At 34.2% G+C, this 21,006-nt stretch overlaps 1 protein-coding gene across 1 annotated transcript; it reads right to left on the bottom strand.

Moving 5' to 3' along the window:
- Window positions 1-918: 918 nt before the first annotated feature.
- LOC131665715 (putative aminopeptidase W07G4.4) lies at window positions 919-20,105 on the bottom strand. The gene is made up of 10 exons (XM_058937771.1): window positions 19,968-20,105; window positions 19,048-19,196; window positions 17,853-18,196; window positions 13,529-13,810; window positions 12,012-12,120; window positions 9,916-10,063; window positions 6,942-7,294; window positions 6,594-6,872; window positions 3,644-3,886; window positions 919-1,725 (listed from the first exon to the last, which is right to left on the bottom strand). Exons 3-10 carry the CDS (start codon window positions 18,095-18,097, stop codon window positions 1,546-1,548), a joined length of 1,839 nt encoding a protein of 612 aa, XP_058793754.1. The 5' UTR covers window positions 18,098-18,196; window positions 19,048-19,196; window positions 19,968-20,105; the 3' UTR covers window positions 919-1,545.
- Between the last annotated feature and the right edge of the window lie 901 nt (window positions 20,106-21,006).

Below are 21,006 nucleotides of genomic sequence, written 5' to 3'. Positions count from 1 at the left end.
GAAATTAAATGAAAAAAGATGAAAAGAAAACCATGATTATACGTTCGGAATTAAACTACATTCATGATGGATTTCGTAATGATTGTCTAAACGCACAGCACAAGCCCAATATTATAAATACAAGTTTTATAATTTAAAAAAATTTAGTACAAAAATTGGAAAAATTATTATATTATGTACTGATTTTTATAAAAACGATGTTTTTATAATTAGCCAATAAACAAAGTCAATTAACCGTGACAAGATCCATCATCCATCTCCTGACAAAGTTTATCACACGACGGAGCTTCTTGTACACATACGACACCAGGTGGACTGCATACAACGACAGGTTTGCAATCAGAGCATCTAACGATCTCACAGCCTGGCGGTGCCATATAAAAAGTCAGGCATTTTCCTTGCACAAGGTAACAATAAACCAGAGCGAGTATAGGATTGCCTGAATAGCGGCGATGATGAGGTCTTGGCAGGTGAGCACACATGTCGACGTGTGTGTACTTTAAGGGTGCGCCACTACACAGTCCGTGCTGAAAAGGGATTGAGGTTTGAAAGTTAATTGGGGATCAGTTGAGGAGGAAATAGCGTGACGTTTCGTCTTTTTAATCCCAAGTTAAATGCGAGGTTTGCGTTGCGATGTTGCTTCTCGTAATTTGAAAAGACAGCTTTTCATTAGTATGTCACGCTATTTCCTATTTAAGGATTATATCATCGACAAAGTTTGTTAATTAAAAGCTTTGATGTTAAAATCGATGAGCTTATACAGAAACTTCTGACCCGCTTAAAAATTAATTCGTTGATATGGTGATTAGAGTATAATTTCTATAAATTTGATAGTACTATAACCTTATGAGTTTAACAAAAAACTAGCGAAAAATGTATCCATAAATTTATGAAAAATTGATACAGAAGGTAGATGTTAAGTATATGCTTTATTGAAGATTATAAAATATATAATCCTGTTCATAAATGTAAACATACAAAATAATGTCGAGCATACTGTAATAGTTATTTCTGTGTCTTCTTATTTTTAGCGATACAAATAAAACCTTAGCCGAATTTGCACTTGTCTCAGCCGCTTATTCAAGCTTTCGTGGAGGTGACACTCAATAAATAATGAAGTCACTTACGACGCAACTACACTTAGATTTTACAGTTACCATTTGCCCCTCGTGACTTGAATCGTAGTAAGACTAGTAGATCGAAAAACGACCAAGGAGCGTGCATGAATCATTCTCCCAGGTTGTAATGAATTCGACATAGCTCAGGAGCCATTCTTTTCTCTGCCTCCTAGGCTGCAAGAGTCGAGAAACAAGCCGAGGTGCTACTGAGGCGCCTCTTGCGCGTAAGCGACCTCATTACAGATTGAGCGTTCTTTGCACGTAAAAACCCAAATAAGACGGTCTAATACGAAAACTGGTATATACGTTCCAAATTGTACATATTATTTATGAAAAGCTTCAGCATTTGATAAATTATAAAAACAATAAAAGACAAATCAAAACAAGACGAACAAACTGTCGGAAAGGCAAACATCCAGGTCAATATTTAGTTCTCAGGGCTCTTGGGTTCGCCATCAACGACGAGATTTTTGTGGAACTCGTTGTCGAGGAAACGTTTGGAGAGTGCAAGAATTGGTGATGCCGTAGCATTCTGAGACATATCACCAGCACTAGCTGCGACGTCCAAATGAGTATATTTTAATGGCTTATCAGCAACTTTTCCATGCTACAACAAATAGTCAAAATATTTTAATATTGATTATCATCGAGGAGAAGCTTATAATTCGAATATGGAGTTGGTTTTGAGAATTAGATCTTGGAGGTTTATCTTTGGATTCTTAGAACAATTACTCATATTATTTATGCTTTTCACTTATTCGTAAAATGTAACATTTATAATAAAAATAACGTACTTTGTTCAATTATGCAAAAATTTAACCTTGCTGTTCTGCTGAAAATGTCAATCGTCACCATTGTAATATGAATGAATTTTCATAATCTAATTTATTCGCGCTTGATTTCATCAGTATAAAGCAAATTGAAAATGGTACAATCAATATAACGCAATTTCACTAATGAATTTACGAAACCTCATTACCGCAGCACATTATTGCGAAAATGAATTTTCTTAATCTAATTGATCAAAGCTCAATTGCTATCAACAGCGCATAAATGAGGAGACAGAAATAAAGCGCGTCAGTCTAATCTAAGCGCGTGCACAACGAAGCACATCATGTGTAACAGCAATCAAAAGCTCGTTTCGCAAAACCGATTCGTCTGGAGTTTAACGGATGGAGAGTTGTCGTGACACAACAACGGCACAAGCAGACAAAGCCAATGCCAGATGCCGAGAGAGAGAGAGAGAGAGAGAGAGTCACATGGCACGATGTGTTCTCGTCGTCGTCGTCGTCACTTGCGGAAACATCACGAGTCGTCTGCGAACGACGCTCGGCCCACTCAGTACGCGAAATCGGGATCTAATGGGACTGTATGCCGTCGCCGCCGCGTGTGCTTGAAATTGTTATGTAATGAGTTGGAGAATATGACATAGAGTGTGATGTTCTTTGAATAGCTTTTCTATTTTCTATTTATATTCAGCGATATATTGGCTAAGTGAACGATATTAATTTGAAATTAGTAGATCATATTCCTTTTCTCGCTTTTTAATCACATTATTTTTGTGTTAAGAAGACGTTACTTCTTCAGTTAGTGAATTATCGATTTTATTACAGAAAACACGAATAAGCTCTTACCATATAATCCGATTACGAGCTTGAGTTTCTTTTTTTATTTTCCAACAGCTCTCTCCCACAGAAATAAATACTTCTAGTACAAAGCAGTATTAGAGCGAGAGGCGGGAGGGAGGGAGGGAGGGAGGGAGAGAGAGAGAGAGAGAGAGAGAGAGAGAGAGAGAGAGAGAGAGAGAGAGAGAGAGAGAGAGAGAGAGAGAGAGAGAGAGAGAGAGAGAGAGAGAGAGAGAGAGAGAGAGAGAGAGAGAGAGAGAGAGAGAGAGAGAGAGAGAGAGCGGTGCTACGAATAATTGAAGTACACACATCAAATTCACTATAGGATCAATTGAATTTTTTCAAAAATTTACAATATATAAATGACATAAGCCCGCAACGAGTAAAATAAATAAAAGTATCCATAAGCTATGAACGTGTATTGTACGTAGGAAAAATATTTAATTCGAGTGTACGTAAAGCCGCTTATCGTTGGGTGAAAAAAATCACCTAATTCAAAGCGCTTGTTGGTTAAAGCTTCTGTTGATGGGCAAATTCGGCTGCTTGTAAATCCAATCGACGAGCAAGGAGGCACAATTTGGAATCTAATTGGCTCTTGGCCTGTTCAACAAGGGCTTACCGCGTCATTATTTATTCACGCCCCGCACGTCACTAGTTCCATTTTAATCAATGCAAACAGCACTCACACGGTCAAGCGATATTTTTTGCATGTGGGATTATGCACTTCAAGTAGTCCATTTCACATACCCGTATTACGAGTATGATGTTTGCGATGTACATTTACGTAACTACTTTGGTTTGGTGGATTTATTTAAAAATCGTTGATCAAATTACATCGATTGATTGCTTTGAAAAGCTAGATTATATTATATTTAGAACAAATTAATGTAAAAAGCTTACCTTATCAAGTCCGGAAGCCATAACAAGAAAAGCAGTAGGTCCTTGATGTCCTCTTGTAGGACCACCTTGAGCTTTACTACCACCAGATTGAATAACATCATCGCCTTCGCATTTGCCCTTTTGCGCTTCGAAGTCTTCTTTGCGTAATATCGACACTTCCATTGGGTCGCCCATCACTTCACCGCAAGCTTGCAACTTGTAGGCGTTCGATTCCGTTCTCGCGACTGAATTGTCTAGTGCTATCTGTGAGGGAAAGAATGAGATGAGTTATTGAAATGTATTTCTTTAATCTCTTTGCTAAGTAAATATATTTTCAGTAATGTGATATAAAATGAATTTCAAATCATTCGGCATACATTGTCACTGTAAAATCAATATAATAATATTGATTACGATTGATTAGATATTACTGCGATAGTAATCATTATAACTTTCTATGTAAAGCCGCAAATCAGCTAGAATAATTTTATGCTCTGGAATGCAAGTTGATCTATTAATTAGAAAGAAACTTCCACATGTCTCATTAAAATTAATGTCGAATAGAAGGCAAATAATGTATTACTTGGAATACTTTAATATTTTTATTCTGTTTGATATCAAAACCACATGTATTAATTACACTTGTACAAAACAAATAAAAAAAAAATATAAGATCATCTCCTCAACTAATAAGAACGAAAAAAAAGTATGCAAAGAAGCATCTCATCGCAATCAGACTGACTTTAAAGTAAAGTCGCCATAATTACGGTCGAGGGATGTGTCGCTCAAAGACATAAGAAAGGGAAGCTTACGCGCCGCTAGAAGAAAGCTGCAAAAATAAAAGGAACTAGCAGATTTTTTAATATCAGCGTCATGCATAAACGTGTAAAAAGCTCCAGTAAAACTGTGTGGGTGGACAGGCTGCTTATTAAAAAGTGGCGTATCCGCGAGAAAAACGGGGCGAAAATAAGAAGATGCACCGCGATGCATAAAGACTTCTCTTATTACTTCCGATTCTTCATCTATTTTCTCTCGTTTTTCTCCTTATACACTTCGCTCGCGGTATGGGCGCGCGCGCATAGACCGTCTGCGTCTTCGTTATGATCAAAGCTATGATTTGCCGCACGCGGTGCGGAGAAAACAACGCCAAGCCACTCTGCCGTGACGTCGGTAAGAGCTTTTCACACGAATAAAAAGAATGCAAAACGCCGTCGCGTCTTAGTTGCGGATAAAAGGTTTGTTACCAACACATAAAGTGAGAGATACATATATGGTGGGATTTTTTTCTTTGTTATGTTGAAGAGTTAAATGTATACGTATGTTTTTCTTAATAAAGACGGAAATGTTTTTTCTCAATCATTCTGAATTAATAAAGCTAAAAAAGTATAAATTTTTTTATTATTTTATTTTATTCTTTTAAAGATATGATCATTAAATCATCCAAGAAATTATCAAAGAAACATTTAACCCTTTCAATCACAGAAGGCATAGTGTATAATGGCTATATATTTAATTTCCTTTTTTCTTCATTTATTCTTTGAAATCATCGGTAAATGAGAAAGTTTTTAGATTTTTTGGTACTAAACTTCTTAAACTTTAAAGTGCTTCGTAATGTTTACGAATTTGTACATAATTATTATTGTTCTAAATAAATAATACAAAAAAGAGTGTTTTCATAAATCTAAAATCTACCGACGAAACTAGACAATGAACACATGCTAAAAATTATTCATCTTAAGGTTTTCGAGGTTGCTGATTAGGAATATGGAGTTAGATTTTATAAATTCAAGATGGCGGATCCAATATAACTGACAGAAAATGTCATATTCGGCAAAATGAGAACTGAAAATTTGTTTTGTAGGTTTTTGAGGTCACTGGCAACGAATATGTTAGATTCTAACAAATAGCATTTGTAACGTTCCCTTAAGCATTAGAGAAAAAATAACGACTACGAGGTATACCATAAAAAATCATAAATAAAAATTGCCACTAATTAGATAAAAATATTTAAAATGATAAAAATAACAATGAATAAATTACTCGTGCTTACAATCAAATATAAGAAAAAAAAATGAAAAAAAAATCGAAAAGTACTCTGCCATAGACGATCGTAAGCCCGTGTATCAAAAGAGGAGGGTGTTTCATAATAAGTTACAAATATGTCAATTCAAATGAAAAAAGTATTTAAAGTGTACACGATAAAAGAATTCTTAGTGCATATTTACTAAAGTTAACATATTCCGTCTGTCAGATTGCATCCGCTATTTTGAATTTGCAAATTCTGACTTCATTTTTCGTAATTAGCGACCTCAAAAACATTAATATAGTAGGTTATGATAATGATCAAATAACTCTACAAATGGCGTGACTGACAGAGTTAAGCGAGTAAACTAAAACAGTTCAAATATGCTACCACAAACATATTTTTTAAAGGCTACTGCATCGGCGTTGTAAAACAATTTTGAATCGATTACACTATTAGACAAAATCAACCAAGAGACGGACTATTGGAAATTTGTCTTTAAAAAACTATAAAGCGCTTCAATCAATTATTAAAAGATGTCAACTATTTTAAAACTTCTGTCGGTGTTTATTAAAGCCTGTCATAGAATCAGAAATCTTCATTTCTATGAGCTCCGGTTTTTTCTAGTTACACAATAAAAAAAGGAGTAGTCATTAAAATGTTTTACAAAGACGAACAAAAAAAGAGCAACGTCGACGATTTAATTACTGTTTGAGTTTGAGGAGTCGTCTGGCTTTTGAAAGCAGAACTTTGAATGAAAGTGTCCGGAGAACGAAGAACAGAAAAGAAGAATAGCATGTAAATTGAAACGAGCTTCATGTTATAAGCACGAGTAGTTAATTAATTGCGCAAATAACACATTATTAACTAGAAAACTAGATATAGACCTTCTGAAAATTAATTATATTCTTTTTGCGAAGAAAAAAAAAATTTTAATCCATCACTCACCGAATAACCTTTACCAGCAGTCCTAAAAGCATGTCCAGTGAGAGTGGCAATTGTGAAGATGTGCGGATTAACAGAACACAATGCCATCTCCTTCATATGATAAAGGATGTCAGCCATAACAAAGCGACCCTCGGCATCAGTATTATTAACGCGAACTCTCGCACCCGAACGGGCCGTTATCACTTCGTCCGCAACGTAAGCATTTTCACCGCAATTGTTACGCACCACTCCAATTGCCACAACTACTTTCACCGTTGGTGGTTGCAAAAGATTCACCGTCTGTCAAATAAAAATACATGCTTTCAGTAAAAAACGATTTTGTTTGCTACGACTGTTCATAAGACTTACCTGCATGAGACCAACGCAAGCAGCAGCACCACACTTATCACGGCTCATTCCGACCATGCCGCCACTGATCTTGATGTCATTGCCACCAGTGTCGAAGGTTACACCTTTGCCGACAAACATTAGAGTTTCTAATACGCAGCTTGGATCTTGAGGCTCGTAAGTCAAAAAGATCACACGACCAGCGTAACGTGGTATAACTGATGCACCACGATTTACAGCTGCTAACAATGGATACTCTTTCTGTAATGTCGGTACGTCGGAGATCACCTGGACGCTGATACGTGTACCCGCAAACAATTCCGTTACGTAATTTTCGACGTTCGGTGGTGCCATGCGCTCGGGATCCGTGCCACCTGTTGAAAAAGTTTTTTTATGTATTACTAGATTATTATTTAAGCTGAGTTCCTATTCAAATTCTTCAGTCGGAAAAATTTATTCTTTATGTCAGGCATGTTGTCCAATTCAATATTTTAATATCCAATATTTTAATCAAATTTTTTTTAATAAATAACTCAGGGATAGAATATGAAGACAAATAAGATTTTAAATAATAATATAATATAAAATTATTGTCGTAGATTTATATTTCATGAATCAGCGGACGCATCGTTTCAAAACACAAATAATTAATTTTGTGAATGGGATAAATTTATCAAATCATTAAATAAATAAACAAGTCACTAGAAGATACGAAAAAATAGAAAGGTCGATAAAAATTGATATTCTCAATATGTATGTTTGTTCAAAAACGAATCTTAAGTATTCAGTCAAATCACTAGTCCAAAGTCGCAAAATACCAAAGAAAGGGAAAAATCGAAATTACATGTGCAAACAATAATCCTAGTGAGCAGAGAGCAGAAAGCAGAGAGCAGAGAGTGAGTGTGCATCTCTGAAACAATTCGGGGTACGTCACGCATTGCGTGCAATCCTGACCAAAACAAGCTGAAGCTCGCGAGCGATGCGTGGGCAAGACGCGCGTAATCCAATTTTCGATCGAAATTCAATCAACGACATACATACACAAACACACGCGTGCGCACGCGCGGACATAGCCGGTTAACTAGCAAAGATCGACGAGCGTTCGCATATCCGGGATTACGCCCGCGATTTCGGGTGCTTATCGAGCTTTTGCGCAATAAAGAAATGCGAGTTTTGAATGCCTTTTCTCGGGTCCTAACGTGTTATTCTAAATATTCAAGTTTTTATTCATTTCATTACAGAAAATCTTTCTAATCGATTTTCTTGTAAGAATAGATTGAAGATATATTCTATACATTTTTTTATTTTGTCAAAGCAATTAATTTCTTCATTTTTTTTGTCGGAATAGCGCATAATCCTTTTCTATTAAGCTTCTTCAGCTACTCCGAAGTTTGTTCTTTCGTACAAATTTTTCCCCATTTCAAGCAGTGTTCAGAGTTTCTCTCTCTCTCTCTCTCTCTCTCTCTCTCTCTCTCTCTCTCTCTCTCTCTCTCTCTCTCTCTCTCTCTCTCTCCCTCTGTGACTCCTTTCTACCTTTTATTTGGCTTTCGCCAATTTCGCTTTGAAATTGCACCCCCAGGGTTACTCAAGCTCGCCGACGCGACGTTTTTTCGTGCGGAATAACCGACTGGCAATTTCACGCGGTTTTCAAACTTTTTCAGTGAGCTTTCGTTTTTTTTCTGCGTGAGCTGAATTCATAATCCATCGGCATAAAAAATACAGTTTATCTTTCTTTATTGCCGACCATCTCGACAATATTGTTCTCTTATTTGAGTTTGAAATATGTCTTGATTGGAATAAACTGTCAAATTTTTCAGTGATATCGATTGAAAATTATGAATAATTAATTTTCGTTCCTTAAAACTTTGGATCACTAAAAGTTAACAAATTGTGTTTGTTTTCTACATGGAACTAACATGATTAATGTGTTGTTACACTAGACACAAAGTAAGTAAGAATAATCATTCGGAAAAAGTTGACAAAGAATCTTCCTAGCACCGGGGATTGAGCAAAAGTGATTAAATGAAAATTGTTTGAAATATCGCTAGCCTTTTCTTTCACCGAAGGCAAAAAGAAACGACGAATGACGATTATTAATCGCATTTCTTTCCTAATACTTTTTCCCTCAATTTCTCAAATTTTTTTCGACTCTCATATCTTCTACGAAAGTTTGGAAGACGTAAAGGTGAATTGCAACAAAGAATTGGCTTGAAAGTCACGACAAAATGATACGTCTGACATTACAATTGATGATCACTATGACTCCCTAGGATGAGATAAGAGGGTCTTGTCGCGATATACAAGCAACACTCAATTAAACCTTCTTTTGTTTATTTGCTTGTTTATACGACGCATTTGTACAACTCATAGCAATTTCGTTGACTAATTCACTCTCATATTCGGTTATATCCTTTGTCGATTTTTCAGACTTCTAACGTTTGCTACTTTTTTCCTGTTTTTTTTTCTTTAGCGTTCAAGAATGTTATAAAATAAAAATTCTGTTATAGATTTAGACATATTATGAACATAAATTTGAAGGTATTTAAGTGCTGTTTCTTTATACTTCATTTATGTTAAAAAAAAACTTATTTGTTGATTATACATTCTTTATGAAAATTATATCTGAGACAAAACAATTTTTCGTTTTATTACATATGGTGCAACTTTTTGTAAATTTCAAAACTTTTATTTCTATTAAAAAATCACATGAAAATATATTCTAAAAATTTCATATGTAAATTATACGTCAATATTATTTTTGTTGGAATAGAATATTTAAACTACTATAATCTAACGTTAAATTTTTTTAAAAGTAAATATAATTCTGTGAGACTACAAAAACTATCTCGTGGAAATCTCTATAATTAAATTCCAAACTATGACTCCGTTATTCCTTCATACTGAGCGCGTGATAAACCAGGTCATGTTATCTCACTTTGAACTGAACTCGAAGAGAGAAAGATAACTGTGGGCTGCATTTGAAAATAATACTTACCGATATCACGAGCGACGAATCTGCCGCTCTCTAGCGCAGACGACAGTTTCACCACACCCTGGAGCTTCTTAGGACAGATAGGACTCCAGACACCAAGACAGGCCGCTTTGTAGCATCGTTCGGGTAGATCTTCACGAATCTCCAGGGGCTACCAACAGATATCGAAGAACATTAGCAGATCGCAAAAGCCTTTTTATTTTTTTCGCTGGCTCCGACGAAATTTTTTAAAAGTATTTCGAGCTAAAATACCAAATACATTAATCGCCTAAGCCACACTTTTGCGATGACTTGCGAAGCTTCAGTCACATTGACTTCTTTTAAGGTATTTTAAATCATTTGGTGAGAATGAATATTTGAGTGCACAATCCGTGCGTATCTTAGAAATTTTATTTTTCTCATAAAAATCTTTCTACATTTTGAAAACTTGGCAAGATGCCACTATTCACATTTTCTCGTGATTAATTCTCTACCACTATCTACTTTCTTTCTAAAAGCGCTTCGAATCTAAAGAAACAACAGTCGTATCTTTACGCGTTCTTTTCTTCAATTGATGTTTGAAATGTAAGTTCGTGTTATAGGAAAAAACAATCTACGAGACATCTCAAGAATATAAATCGTGTGAAATCAACAACTCATTATTCGCGCATTGTTTCTCGTTAAAGAGCTATTCAACGCTGCAGAGCTAAAATTCTACAGGAAATTCACAAAATTCTCAATTTTTCAGCCCTACTTCAAAGCGAGGTCAAACGTGCGTCATCTCTTGTCTGTCCTTAGACGCGCAAAAAAGAAAATTCCATCGTTGGCATTTGAGCGCTTGCGAAGCTCGCAAAAGATTTGACTAATTTTGGTCGACGCGCCTTTGCAAGCTTGGCATTGTCCAGTGTGTATGTATACTATTTCCTGGAAGGTCGAACATAAACTGAGAGTTACTTTGGCATTTCGAACTGGAAATTGTCAACGTGGTTCGATACGAGTCAATTGCACCTTGGGGACGCAATTCTTATTGTGGCCAGACACGCTGTCGACTGCAGGTATCAAGTTTCTTCCGAGCGTACCACGACATTGTTTCGGCACGTTGATTTTAATTCGAACGGATTGTCGAGACAAAGTTTACTGCATAGTTTTACCCGCGTGTGGTTTCGATCAATTTCTGATATCAGTTCGTATAATAGTTCTGTCAAATGTTTCTCGATACATTTAAACATTTTAAAATATCCATATTCGAGTATTTTAAGCTCTTGATAGTTGTAAAGGTTAATTTAAAAATGCTAATAATTGTGAATTTTATATAAAAATTTTTATCCTTATAAAATATCACTCAAGACTACTATCAGTCAAAAAAAATGTACAAGAATATAAAGCGATGCAAAATAGAAGTTACATATATGTATCATCTTAAAATTTGCAATAGAATCTTTCATCAAAGTATAGTCTTCTACGTTGAAAATAGAACATATTTTTACGCTTAGTCCGATTTAGAAGTAATGCTTTTCGGCTTATCTAAATTTTTATCAAAATTGTAAGCCTATTATATTAGAGCGCACAGCGAATTTTGTAGGATTGCGCAGATTTTGTAAAAAAAAAAAAAAAACAAAAAAAAAAAACGGAGAGATATAATCTAATAAATTCGTACATCCTTTTTATGTTTTGATTCTTGATGGAATTCTTTGTTTATGTAGTAATAATTGTTCAGAAACTTCTCAAAACTAGGAAAAAAGTGTCTGTAAATTACTGAAAATCGCGTAGAAATTTATGTTAAAATTGATGCACGAATAACCACACTTGAAATCATAAACTCAAGCACCTCCATTAATTTATAATAACACCAAGAGAATTCCAAAATCCTGGTTGCAAATATAATTAAAACACTCGGTCTCACAATTATGCCGGCATGTAGTTGACAAGTTATCTTGGCCCGCCTGAATCTGAATTCCGGAAAATCGCTATAAAGAAGGTGCGGCACGGCAAAGCAGGAAGGGAGCGAGATTCAACACGTTTGCTCCGAAACAAAGGCGAGTGAGGCAGCTTAATGCTGCTGTTCGTACAGTTACCGCATGAAGATTTCGGAGGAAAGGATTTGCTTTGTTTAAGCTCACCACGTACAGAGCCTCCAGGGCACCAAGCAACGTCACTAGCTCTACGTTCTCGAAACGCGAGTCGGGCAGCAATACCAGTAGCGGGCAACGCACACCAGCTTGCAATCCCCTGCAAACAAAACGAAACATTCCTTTGCATAGTTTTCCTAATTGCGTTTGCCACTATCCCCCCTATGCATATTTACTTTACCAAGGCTTAACAGTCAACACGCGAATGTACAAGTAGTCATTTGATTGGAATGCACTTTTCAGTTTTTCAGTCAATTTAGGTATTTGATAATTACTTGCAAAATTACTCTATTTTCGCGAAATTCATTTGTTGAGAAGTATACGATTAAGTGCCAATGCATTAACTATTTCTCTACCCGTGGCAATCTTAAAAATTCAATTTTCAAGCAAGTTGCTGGTCCGCGCAAACGCTTAAAGTTTTTCTCTTGAAGATAAAAATTTTATAGCACAGTCCTTATAATTTTTTATAGACCCGTTATAGTTTCACTTCTTATTCATAAAGTTCTTTTGTTTTCCATTTTCTTCTTCTATAATCCCATCATCCCGCGTCGATGTATCGCAAACATGCGGAGGGATAAACGGCAGCGCGAGACTTCGCATGAACATGACGATAATGCAATTGTTATTCCGATCAGTCTGCGCACGCGAAAGAAGCGGGATTCCATTATCCTCCTTTGCAGCTCGTATAATGGTATACACAGTACAGCAGCAACGATATGCAACATCACGCGACTGAATCGTATTATCATCAGTTATCTTAGTCTACACGTGTGCAACGACAAGTTTATCCATTTGCGTGTTACTTGAGCAATGTTTCAACTCCGCCTTGTGCAAATATATACATATAATATTAATTGTAGAATACTTAAACTTGCACGGGTAGTTTAAGCAGAGTGAAACGATAAGTCGGCTCTTGATTTACGTGTCTTTGAAGTGTTCTCTTGAATTTATATCTTTTCTTTTTTTGTAACAAGTTAAATAGAAACAAGGAACTGATTATCGTTTTGATGGCTGTGCAACAAATATCTGTTCTCCAGAAAAAAATATAATCGATAAATATCGAATTCGATCTACTTTTCCTGTTTTCTCTAGTGCGTTCGATTTTTATATAGTTTTGATGGTTAGATAAAACGCTTAGTTACGTTTCATCATAGTTATGTATTGAAAATAATTATGTTCAATCTTATACATTTTAAACTATACCTGAGAATTATAAAGAGAAGGATTTTAGATTTAATACCATTGCCCTTTTAATTGAATTTAGCACTGAAATAACGAACTCAATCCAATATACCATAAAAACAAAAAGATCTAATTTAGTAAAATTAATGAAAAAACTATTCTCAAACCCACAAACTTATTTAAGTATGTAGTAAAATAAAAACAATGTTCTTTTTACAATATACATTCATCAAATTCGTCGTCAACACTAATCAGCCGTGTATTTCCCGTCGAAATCCATCAGTGTGCCTATAGCAGCGTACAATTCGTGACAATTTAAGCCTTACCGTTTGATGCCCTTGACTGCGGCTTCACTGAAAGCTCGTACGTCGCCATAGTCAGGGTTGATTAGTCCAGTAGGACTATAGATCAGTCGTTTGGCTGGCAGATTGATCGGCAATACGGCTCCGTTCTCGAATAGTGCATTGTCGATTTGCGCCGCCTGAAAGATCACCGACTTGAACGGCTCTGGCTCGCATTCGGCTGGTGGTGTGCCCGATATCAGCACTATGCCATCGTAGTCTGAACTGCAGATGTTTGGCTCGATTTTCAACTGAGACTGGATGTATCTGAAAACATCGTAATGGAATTTTTCAGTGACGGATTCACTAGGCAAGCCAGTGCTTTGCGGTCTAATTTGAATGTTTTGTTATTTTTTTTGACTAGTAAGCAGATGTGAGCTTTGACAGATTTTTTAATTGAAACAAAAATCGTTTTATAGATATATTTGTATCAATTTTCAACGTGATCATTTTTTTAAACATGCTGTCTATAAACAATAGTTTTAGTCTAGTGTACGAAAAGATTATTTAAAAGATCCATTAAGAAATTATGAAAGGTTTTGATATTCGATTATATACTATTTAATTCGTGTGTATTTATGATTTCTGCATATTTAATATATAATTTATTTATTGCAAATTAGCATATTATATATAAATTTATAAACTATATCAATTTATACGAGTTCAATGAATATTTTACATGAATAGATAGATAGTATCAATATCATATATTCGACATCAAAGTGAATAATGTAATAATTTCAAAGTTATAACGCTTTTAATAAGATATTTGCTTATTCAAAAGGGATTTATATCAAATAGAGATGTACAATAATTGTGTCCGTTATGCCCGTAAACACGATGTCTCTATATATCTATAGCACAGTGTATGCATTTACGTCAAACAATGGCGTAAGAGAGAGAGCGGGAGAGAGAGGGAGAGAGAGAGAGAGAGAGAGAGAGAGAAAGAGAGAGAGAGAGAGAGACGCTTTATACTTGGCCAACTTGTACTCGCAAGTTCACCTGTTAATCTCTTCGAGATGAGATAACTCAAGTGAAATTCAACGAGCAGGTTTCATGCTGGGTATAACTAAGATATTTCACGTAATTTGAAAACAAAAGGCGAAAAGAAAAGATATCGAGCTGTAACGAGGTTTCTTGAGCATCAATGAAGAGATTTATATAAATTAAAATTTTTTCGTTCGAGGAAAACTATCAACTGAGAATTCGCCTCTTTCCGAGAGAAACATTTTTCCAATTGACATTGTTACGAGGGCTTCTATACTTGACTGATTTAATTAAATCTTTCTTCCTCTTCTTTTTGGCCTTTTGAGCATTGCAAGTTAATTTTAGCTTGCAGAAGCCACAAAGCTTTCGCTGCCAATGCGATAGTTTAATAGAACGCGCACTTTGGCCCCTTGGAAATGTCAAGTCCAAAGAGCAAAATTACTGATACTTGTCCCGAGTCCCCGAGGGTAAGATCGTTGATGAGCTTGGAAGAGGAGTTGCAATACTGTAACGGCACTGTTGTATAAAGTTACTTTGGCGATAGACTACCGCAGCTAATTTATAAACTATCACAAATAATTTTTTCAACTTTTAAAGAAAAATTTTTGAGAATGGTACGTCTATTCTTTTTTTCCCAACGCAAATTGTGGTTTTTATGATAATTGAAAATATAAAGTTCACAACGCACTTCCAAGTAATTCAAGTTTTAGATGGTAAAGTTTCGGATCTTTGTACACAATTCCAAGCACAAATGTGTGCGTGCAATTATAGTGGCTTGTTATCTCGAATATTCGTGAATACATTAGCAAGTTATATAATAGCTAATTAGCAAGTATATACCGATGAGGACCACATTAACATTCAAACCGACATTAAGTCCAAAGCGCTTTCATCGTCATCAAAAATAATTATGAATTGTCGATATTTTATGTGAACATCAAATTATTCATGATCATCTTTTCCATTAATCAATTTTTAACGTGATAATTTTATTAATATACTTATTGTACGATCATTAAAAAAGGTAAACAAATTTAATCATCAGAAATAATAAGCAGTTCAGTGCAAGCACTTAATTGATTATTGAAATTGCTTGTTCATTAAATTGATTATTCGAATGCCGTCACAGAATGGATAGCGTTAATTAATAATCAACGACAATCTCTATTAACGCTTAAAAATACCGATTGATTTATATACGAAAATATTATTAAAACAATCCCAATTAATTGGATACTTGACTGCAATTAATAATATCAAGTCCTCGCACCTCACCCACAGATATCTATAGCACTTTAAAACTAAGAAAAGCTGTTGGCACGGTTTCTCTCTAATAATAGTAATGATTTTTAAATAAACTTTTATACCTTACAGATCACGATTAACCAATTGTAGAGTATTATATATATAGTCGTTACTAAAAGTCGTCAAAATCTTTAAATATCTTTTCCTATTATCATATTTGTCTAGATGCGATTCCATGTTGTTTTAGTAGTCGATAGCATTTTCAATATAATATCAAGTTCTTATTCCATTTCCGGCAGAAAATGAATAAATTGAGAATCTGCAGGTACGCGAAGCATGCGTGATACGTCTATGCCACTATTAAACGATTGCATTCGATATATGTTCAGTTTGAATTCCAATATAAACTTCGAATTCAAAATTCGATTTCCAAAATAATAGACGAATATATTTAAGATAGGCAAGTGCACATAATGTGCCTTGTACCGAAAATGTTGCCTCTAGTTTCGTAACAATAATTATTAACAACAAGTAATTTCGCTTAAAAACTATACGATTCGGTAATTTAATGATATACAAGTGCATTAATTCAATCAAACAAGCTTAATAGTTTGTTCAATCAAATATAGTTGATTATTTTCAACTAATCGAGTTGACAAAACCAGATACAATTAAATCAATGTAATTGTTCAACTCATTCCTTTTTTCCCTGGACATTATTGTACACATACCAACCGATACTGGGGAAATGAATTTTCTATATCTTGATGTACTCTATGCATGTGTGTGTCCATGCGTGTGAATATGCGCGCGTACGTGTGTCGTGTGTAGAGGTATCCTAACGCAAAAACTTCTATTCTACATGAACGGTTGGAAAAAAACGCTCTGAATTGTTTAGTTTGATTATGATATAAATATGACAATTTATCGACAGCGTTCTTTTTGTTAACTAACCAATTTTCGTATGATATATACATATTTTGGTTTCTGAAATTTCTACAGAAACAAGAATATTACATATTAAAACTGACAGAAAGCTCGTATTATTCATCAACTAACAGTCACGTAGCAGGTAATCAAAAATAAAACATATTGCGTTATCGCTTCGAGTACGAGATTATTCTACCCAAAGAGTGAAAGAGATAGGTAAAGTCGAGCCTCGAAGAGCTTGATGGATGGCCTGATACTATCCGATTTACTGATAAGCAACAATTGAAATTTATGAAGTATATTCACGCGCGAAGCTTTTCGCGAACGATTCGTTATAGTTACCATGAAAGAGAAGGGTCAGGGGAGGAGGTGGAGATTTTATACGTTGCGCTGGGAGCAATTTATCTAAGCCTCCGTTGTAAAAGCGCACGATGCCACAGCCGTGTGGCAAGGTATAAGCGCTAAATCACAAGAAGGTTTTAGGATATTGTCGTACATACAGTGTATAGCGTGATAAAAATGAATGATTCAGAAAATTTTGATGCTTTGAAAAGGTGAACGATGAGGATGGTATCTACAATAAAGTGCAAATTACAAGAGTATATATATGCGATAAACTTATCTATTATTACCTATGTAAAATAGTCGATGAAGATTGTTTAAATAAGTTAGATCGAACTTGTTATTCAATGAAATAAGACATTTTCAATAGAGCCCAAAAATGTCCAAAAATCCATTGAAAAATTTACTGTAACATTTTTGTTATTAAGGAACTTTTGGAAACGTCTGTCATTACTTCGCATAAAAATATTAAATTCTACAAAAAAATGCATTTTGTATGAAAGATCTGGACAGAATTATTTCACCTATGTTTCTACAAACAATGCATCTTCATATGCGAATACATTGTCAATAGCAATGCTTATTATTTAATATTGTTATCAAATTTGAATACAACAAATATGTGAAATCGTAAGACACGCCCGCTCAAGATACACAAGTCATCTATTTACGTTAAAAATTATTTCCATCACCATATTTAAAATTGACCGTTATAATTATCGTCCAACCCTCTCGCTATTTATCTCGGTTACTACAAATAAAAGAAAAAGAGAAATAAAGATAAAACAAATGAAGACAGTACGTATTAGTAGTGGAGTAGTTGATGGTTGGAGTCTGCAGCAGCAATTTCCTCGAAGCACATAGCCCTAAAATCCACTTATTGTCAATAGCGACAGGTCGTTGTCCCTTATAGAAATGCAGACCACGCGTGCCGTTATGTTTAAACTGTTGGAATTGTTGAAAACATCGTTGTCCACCAAAGGATCTTGTTATTCGATAGCATCTGCCACCAAAGGATAATAGATACGCAAATGTATCCCCAGTCATCTTTTGGAATAAACCAGTCGACGAGGATGGCTGGTTATTTTTTTGTATTATTTTTCGATTTTTTTTTGAGATACTCAAAGTATTTTTTGTTACGAGATGCTGAAATAGTAAACACACAAAGAGAATGTTCTTTTTTATTCTGGATAGCCAAAAGAAGTATATGGGGAAACACTATTAGAATGTTTCAAAAATAGAATGGATTATGAATAGACTGTGAATAGTTTTATATGATAATGACAAGGCGTTTTAGTGGTTCCATACATTATGATATTCAATTTAACCAATATTGAAAACGTTTCTAAGAAAAATGTCCACGAGAAATATTTCTAACACGATTCAAATTGTTATATAACTATACCTCAGCTTATCTACACTATTCGTAATGAATACTCATACATATATATATATATATATATATATATATATATATATATATATATATATATATCCACACACACATACACACGATAGTAATTGAAGTTTATCTCGTCGTAAACGAAATAGTATTAAATTAATTGTAACAAGGCAATTAACATAGTTCAGTGCAAAGAGAAAACTATAATTTGTAAATGCATACAAGGACCAAATTCATCAATCTACGTAAACAGACATACAACGGTAAATCATAATATAAATACTAAACACAATACCTAGTTAATTACTTAGTCTAGAGTAATATTCGTATTGATGTGAAAATATTACAATTAATTATTAAAAAATTTTTAATAACCTTAGATTATAAATTTCAATAAGAAGAGAATAAAAATGTTTGTGCATAGAATATTATTGATTTTATCAATAAATACTATCGAAAATCTGTATCACTAATCAAATGATTATTTTATCGGACTGAAACGATAAAAAAATACAGATAAATAATCATCGTAAAATATAATTTAATTAACCGTTTAAAAATACATTGGAAACAAAATTAAAAAAGACTAACTTACCTAGTTTCCATTGCTGATTTGGTTATATTCGCTAGAGATGGCACTTAAGAGTTAACCCAACCCAAATCCGTCGTTTGCACGAGTATCGTATCGGGAGGTCAGTACACGAAGGTTAAAATCTTTGAGAATCCAGATGTGAAGAGAGAAACCTTAAAAATGAAAACGTAAAAAAAAATTATTAAAGTGAATATAAAGGGCAATAAAATATTAAAACGTAATTATAAAGCAACAATAAATTTCAAATATATATTCCTAAACACAGTTATTTTATGAGCCAACTTATAATCGATTGGACAGTTTTGGAATCTTTTCGTTATAAAATCATTAACAAATTAACTGCTGGGTCTCAATTCACATAATTAACATTACCTACTTACAGATGTGTCTATAAAATGTAAAAAATTTCATTTTGTTAGATGTTATTTCAAGCGTAATTTTATCAATCGTAAATTCAATAAAAGTCATAATCTGCTTCTACTACATGCTAAATGTAATTGTAGCATGGACTCACTAAACTCCTTTTCTTGTTTCTATAAAAATATGTACTAATAAATGTTATATTTATTTAACATAAATGAAATTTGTTTGCTAGTTTTTTTACAGATACGTTTTTATACGATTTATAATTTTTTCTATAAAGTATATAAACAAATATATATCAATATAAGACGTTCGTGTCAGTCAAATTATTATACAAAAAATAGTAAGCTAGAAATATTCTTCACGATGAGAATCGAAAATAGTACAATGTTCCATTAGTATACATAAACGTATAACGAAAACCAATCCTACCGGGTGACGTATAAACAAGACTTGAAGTCTAACTCCAAAATGAAGTAACCTCAAAACAGTAGTAAAATCTATACGTTTATATAGATTGCCGTTGCATGAAAAACCAATGAATATTTAAAAAAACTTACCAACGAAACAGAAGAAACAAGCGGAAAAACTTTGTGAATACGATATGTTCAATTATTTATTATTATCGGTGTAAATCACGAGTCATTATTCTTCCAGTGCGCACTCGCCGACTTACTGCGCCGGACTCTCCAGTTTTGGTTGTCTGTCTCTTTTCTCTCCAATAGTTGCCATGGGTGCCGCGCTGTATTCAGTTTAGTTTCAGTTTACTAGATGGCGGTGGGTCTCTCACTGAGACGCCGATAAGCCAATACGCATGCGTGATCGAAAGTTATAAATTTAAATGTGAGAGTAATTATTCAATATATATTTAATTAATTATAGTGTATGTACTTGGTATGGTGATTTATTGGAGACATAGAATTGGAATCTAGGATGGTGAGTAGAATTATTAGCATTGTTAGTAATTTGTTTTAAATAGATAGTTGACATTTATTAAGAAATTCTAGTAGTAAAGTTGCTGGAGTGTTGGTGGGGTTTTTAAGTATTTCTTCAGTAGTTTTAACTTGTGGTAGTTTTCTTTTTTCTGTGTATCTTTTAAGTTTTCTTTTGAAAATATTTCTTTGGGTTGTGTGGTTTACACAGTCCCAAACAATATGATTTATGTCTTGGTAGTCGTGGCCGCAATCACATGAGGCTGATTTGACAAATTTTTTTCTGAAGAGACTAGCGGCTAAGGAGTAATGATTACTTCTCAGTCTATTGACTGTCGTGATATATTTTCTTTGATAATTAAATTTTCTGAACCATGGATTCGGGGAGGAAGAAGAGTAGAAATTTTGAAAATAGTATGTGCCTTTGTAAGTGCTTTATGAAGAGATGGCTGAGTTAAATTGTTCTTTGTGTTGCTTTTGAATATTCTCCAGGAATTCGGTGTGATGAAGTAATATTATGAGGTAGATACCGTTTGTAATGGCTTTTTTTGCTAGTTTATCAACAGTTTCGTTGTGGGATATTTGTACATGAGAGGGGATCCAAATGAGTTCAATTTTTTTATTTTGGGAGTGTAAGTTATATAGAAGGAGTTTGATATCGATGATT

The sequence above is a fragment of the Phymastichus coffea genome, unplaced genomic scaffold (genome assembly GCF_024137745.1).
Source record: "Phymastichus coffea isolate CEN01 unplaced genomic scaffold, Cenicafe_Pcof_1.1 PCOF00053, whole genome shotgun sequence".
Classification (NCBI taxonomy): Eukaryota; Metazoa; Arthropoda; class Insecta; order Hymenoptera; family Eulophidae; genus Phymastichus; species Phymastichus coffea.
This window is presented reverse-complemented; position numbering and strand designations above follow the sequence as displayed.

Excerpts from the sequence above, each read along its gene's own strand:
- LOC131665715 (XM_058937771.1), bottom strand. The coding sequence starts at position 18,097 with ATGACTGGGGATACATTTGCGTATCTATTATCCTTTGGTGGCAGATGC. Across the intron at positions 7,295-9,915 it reads ATTCGTCGCTCGTGATATCG|GTGGCACGGATCCCGAGCGC; the intron begins GTAAGTATTATT and ends CTTTTTCAACAG. Across the intron at positions 3,887-6,593 it reads CTGCTGGTAAAGGTTATTCG|ATAGCACTAGACAATTCAGT; the intron begins GTGAGTGATGGA and ends TTTCCCTCACAG.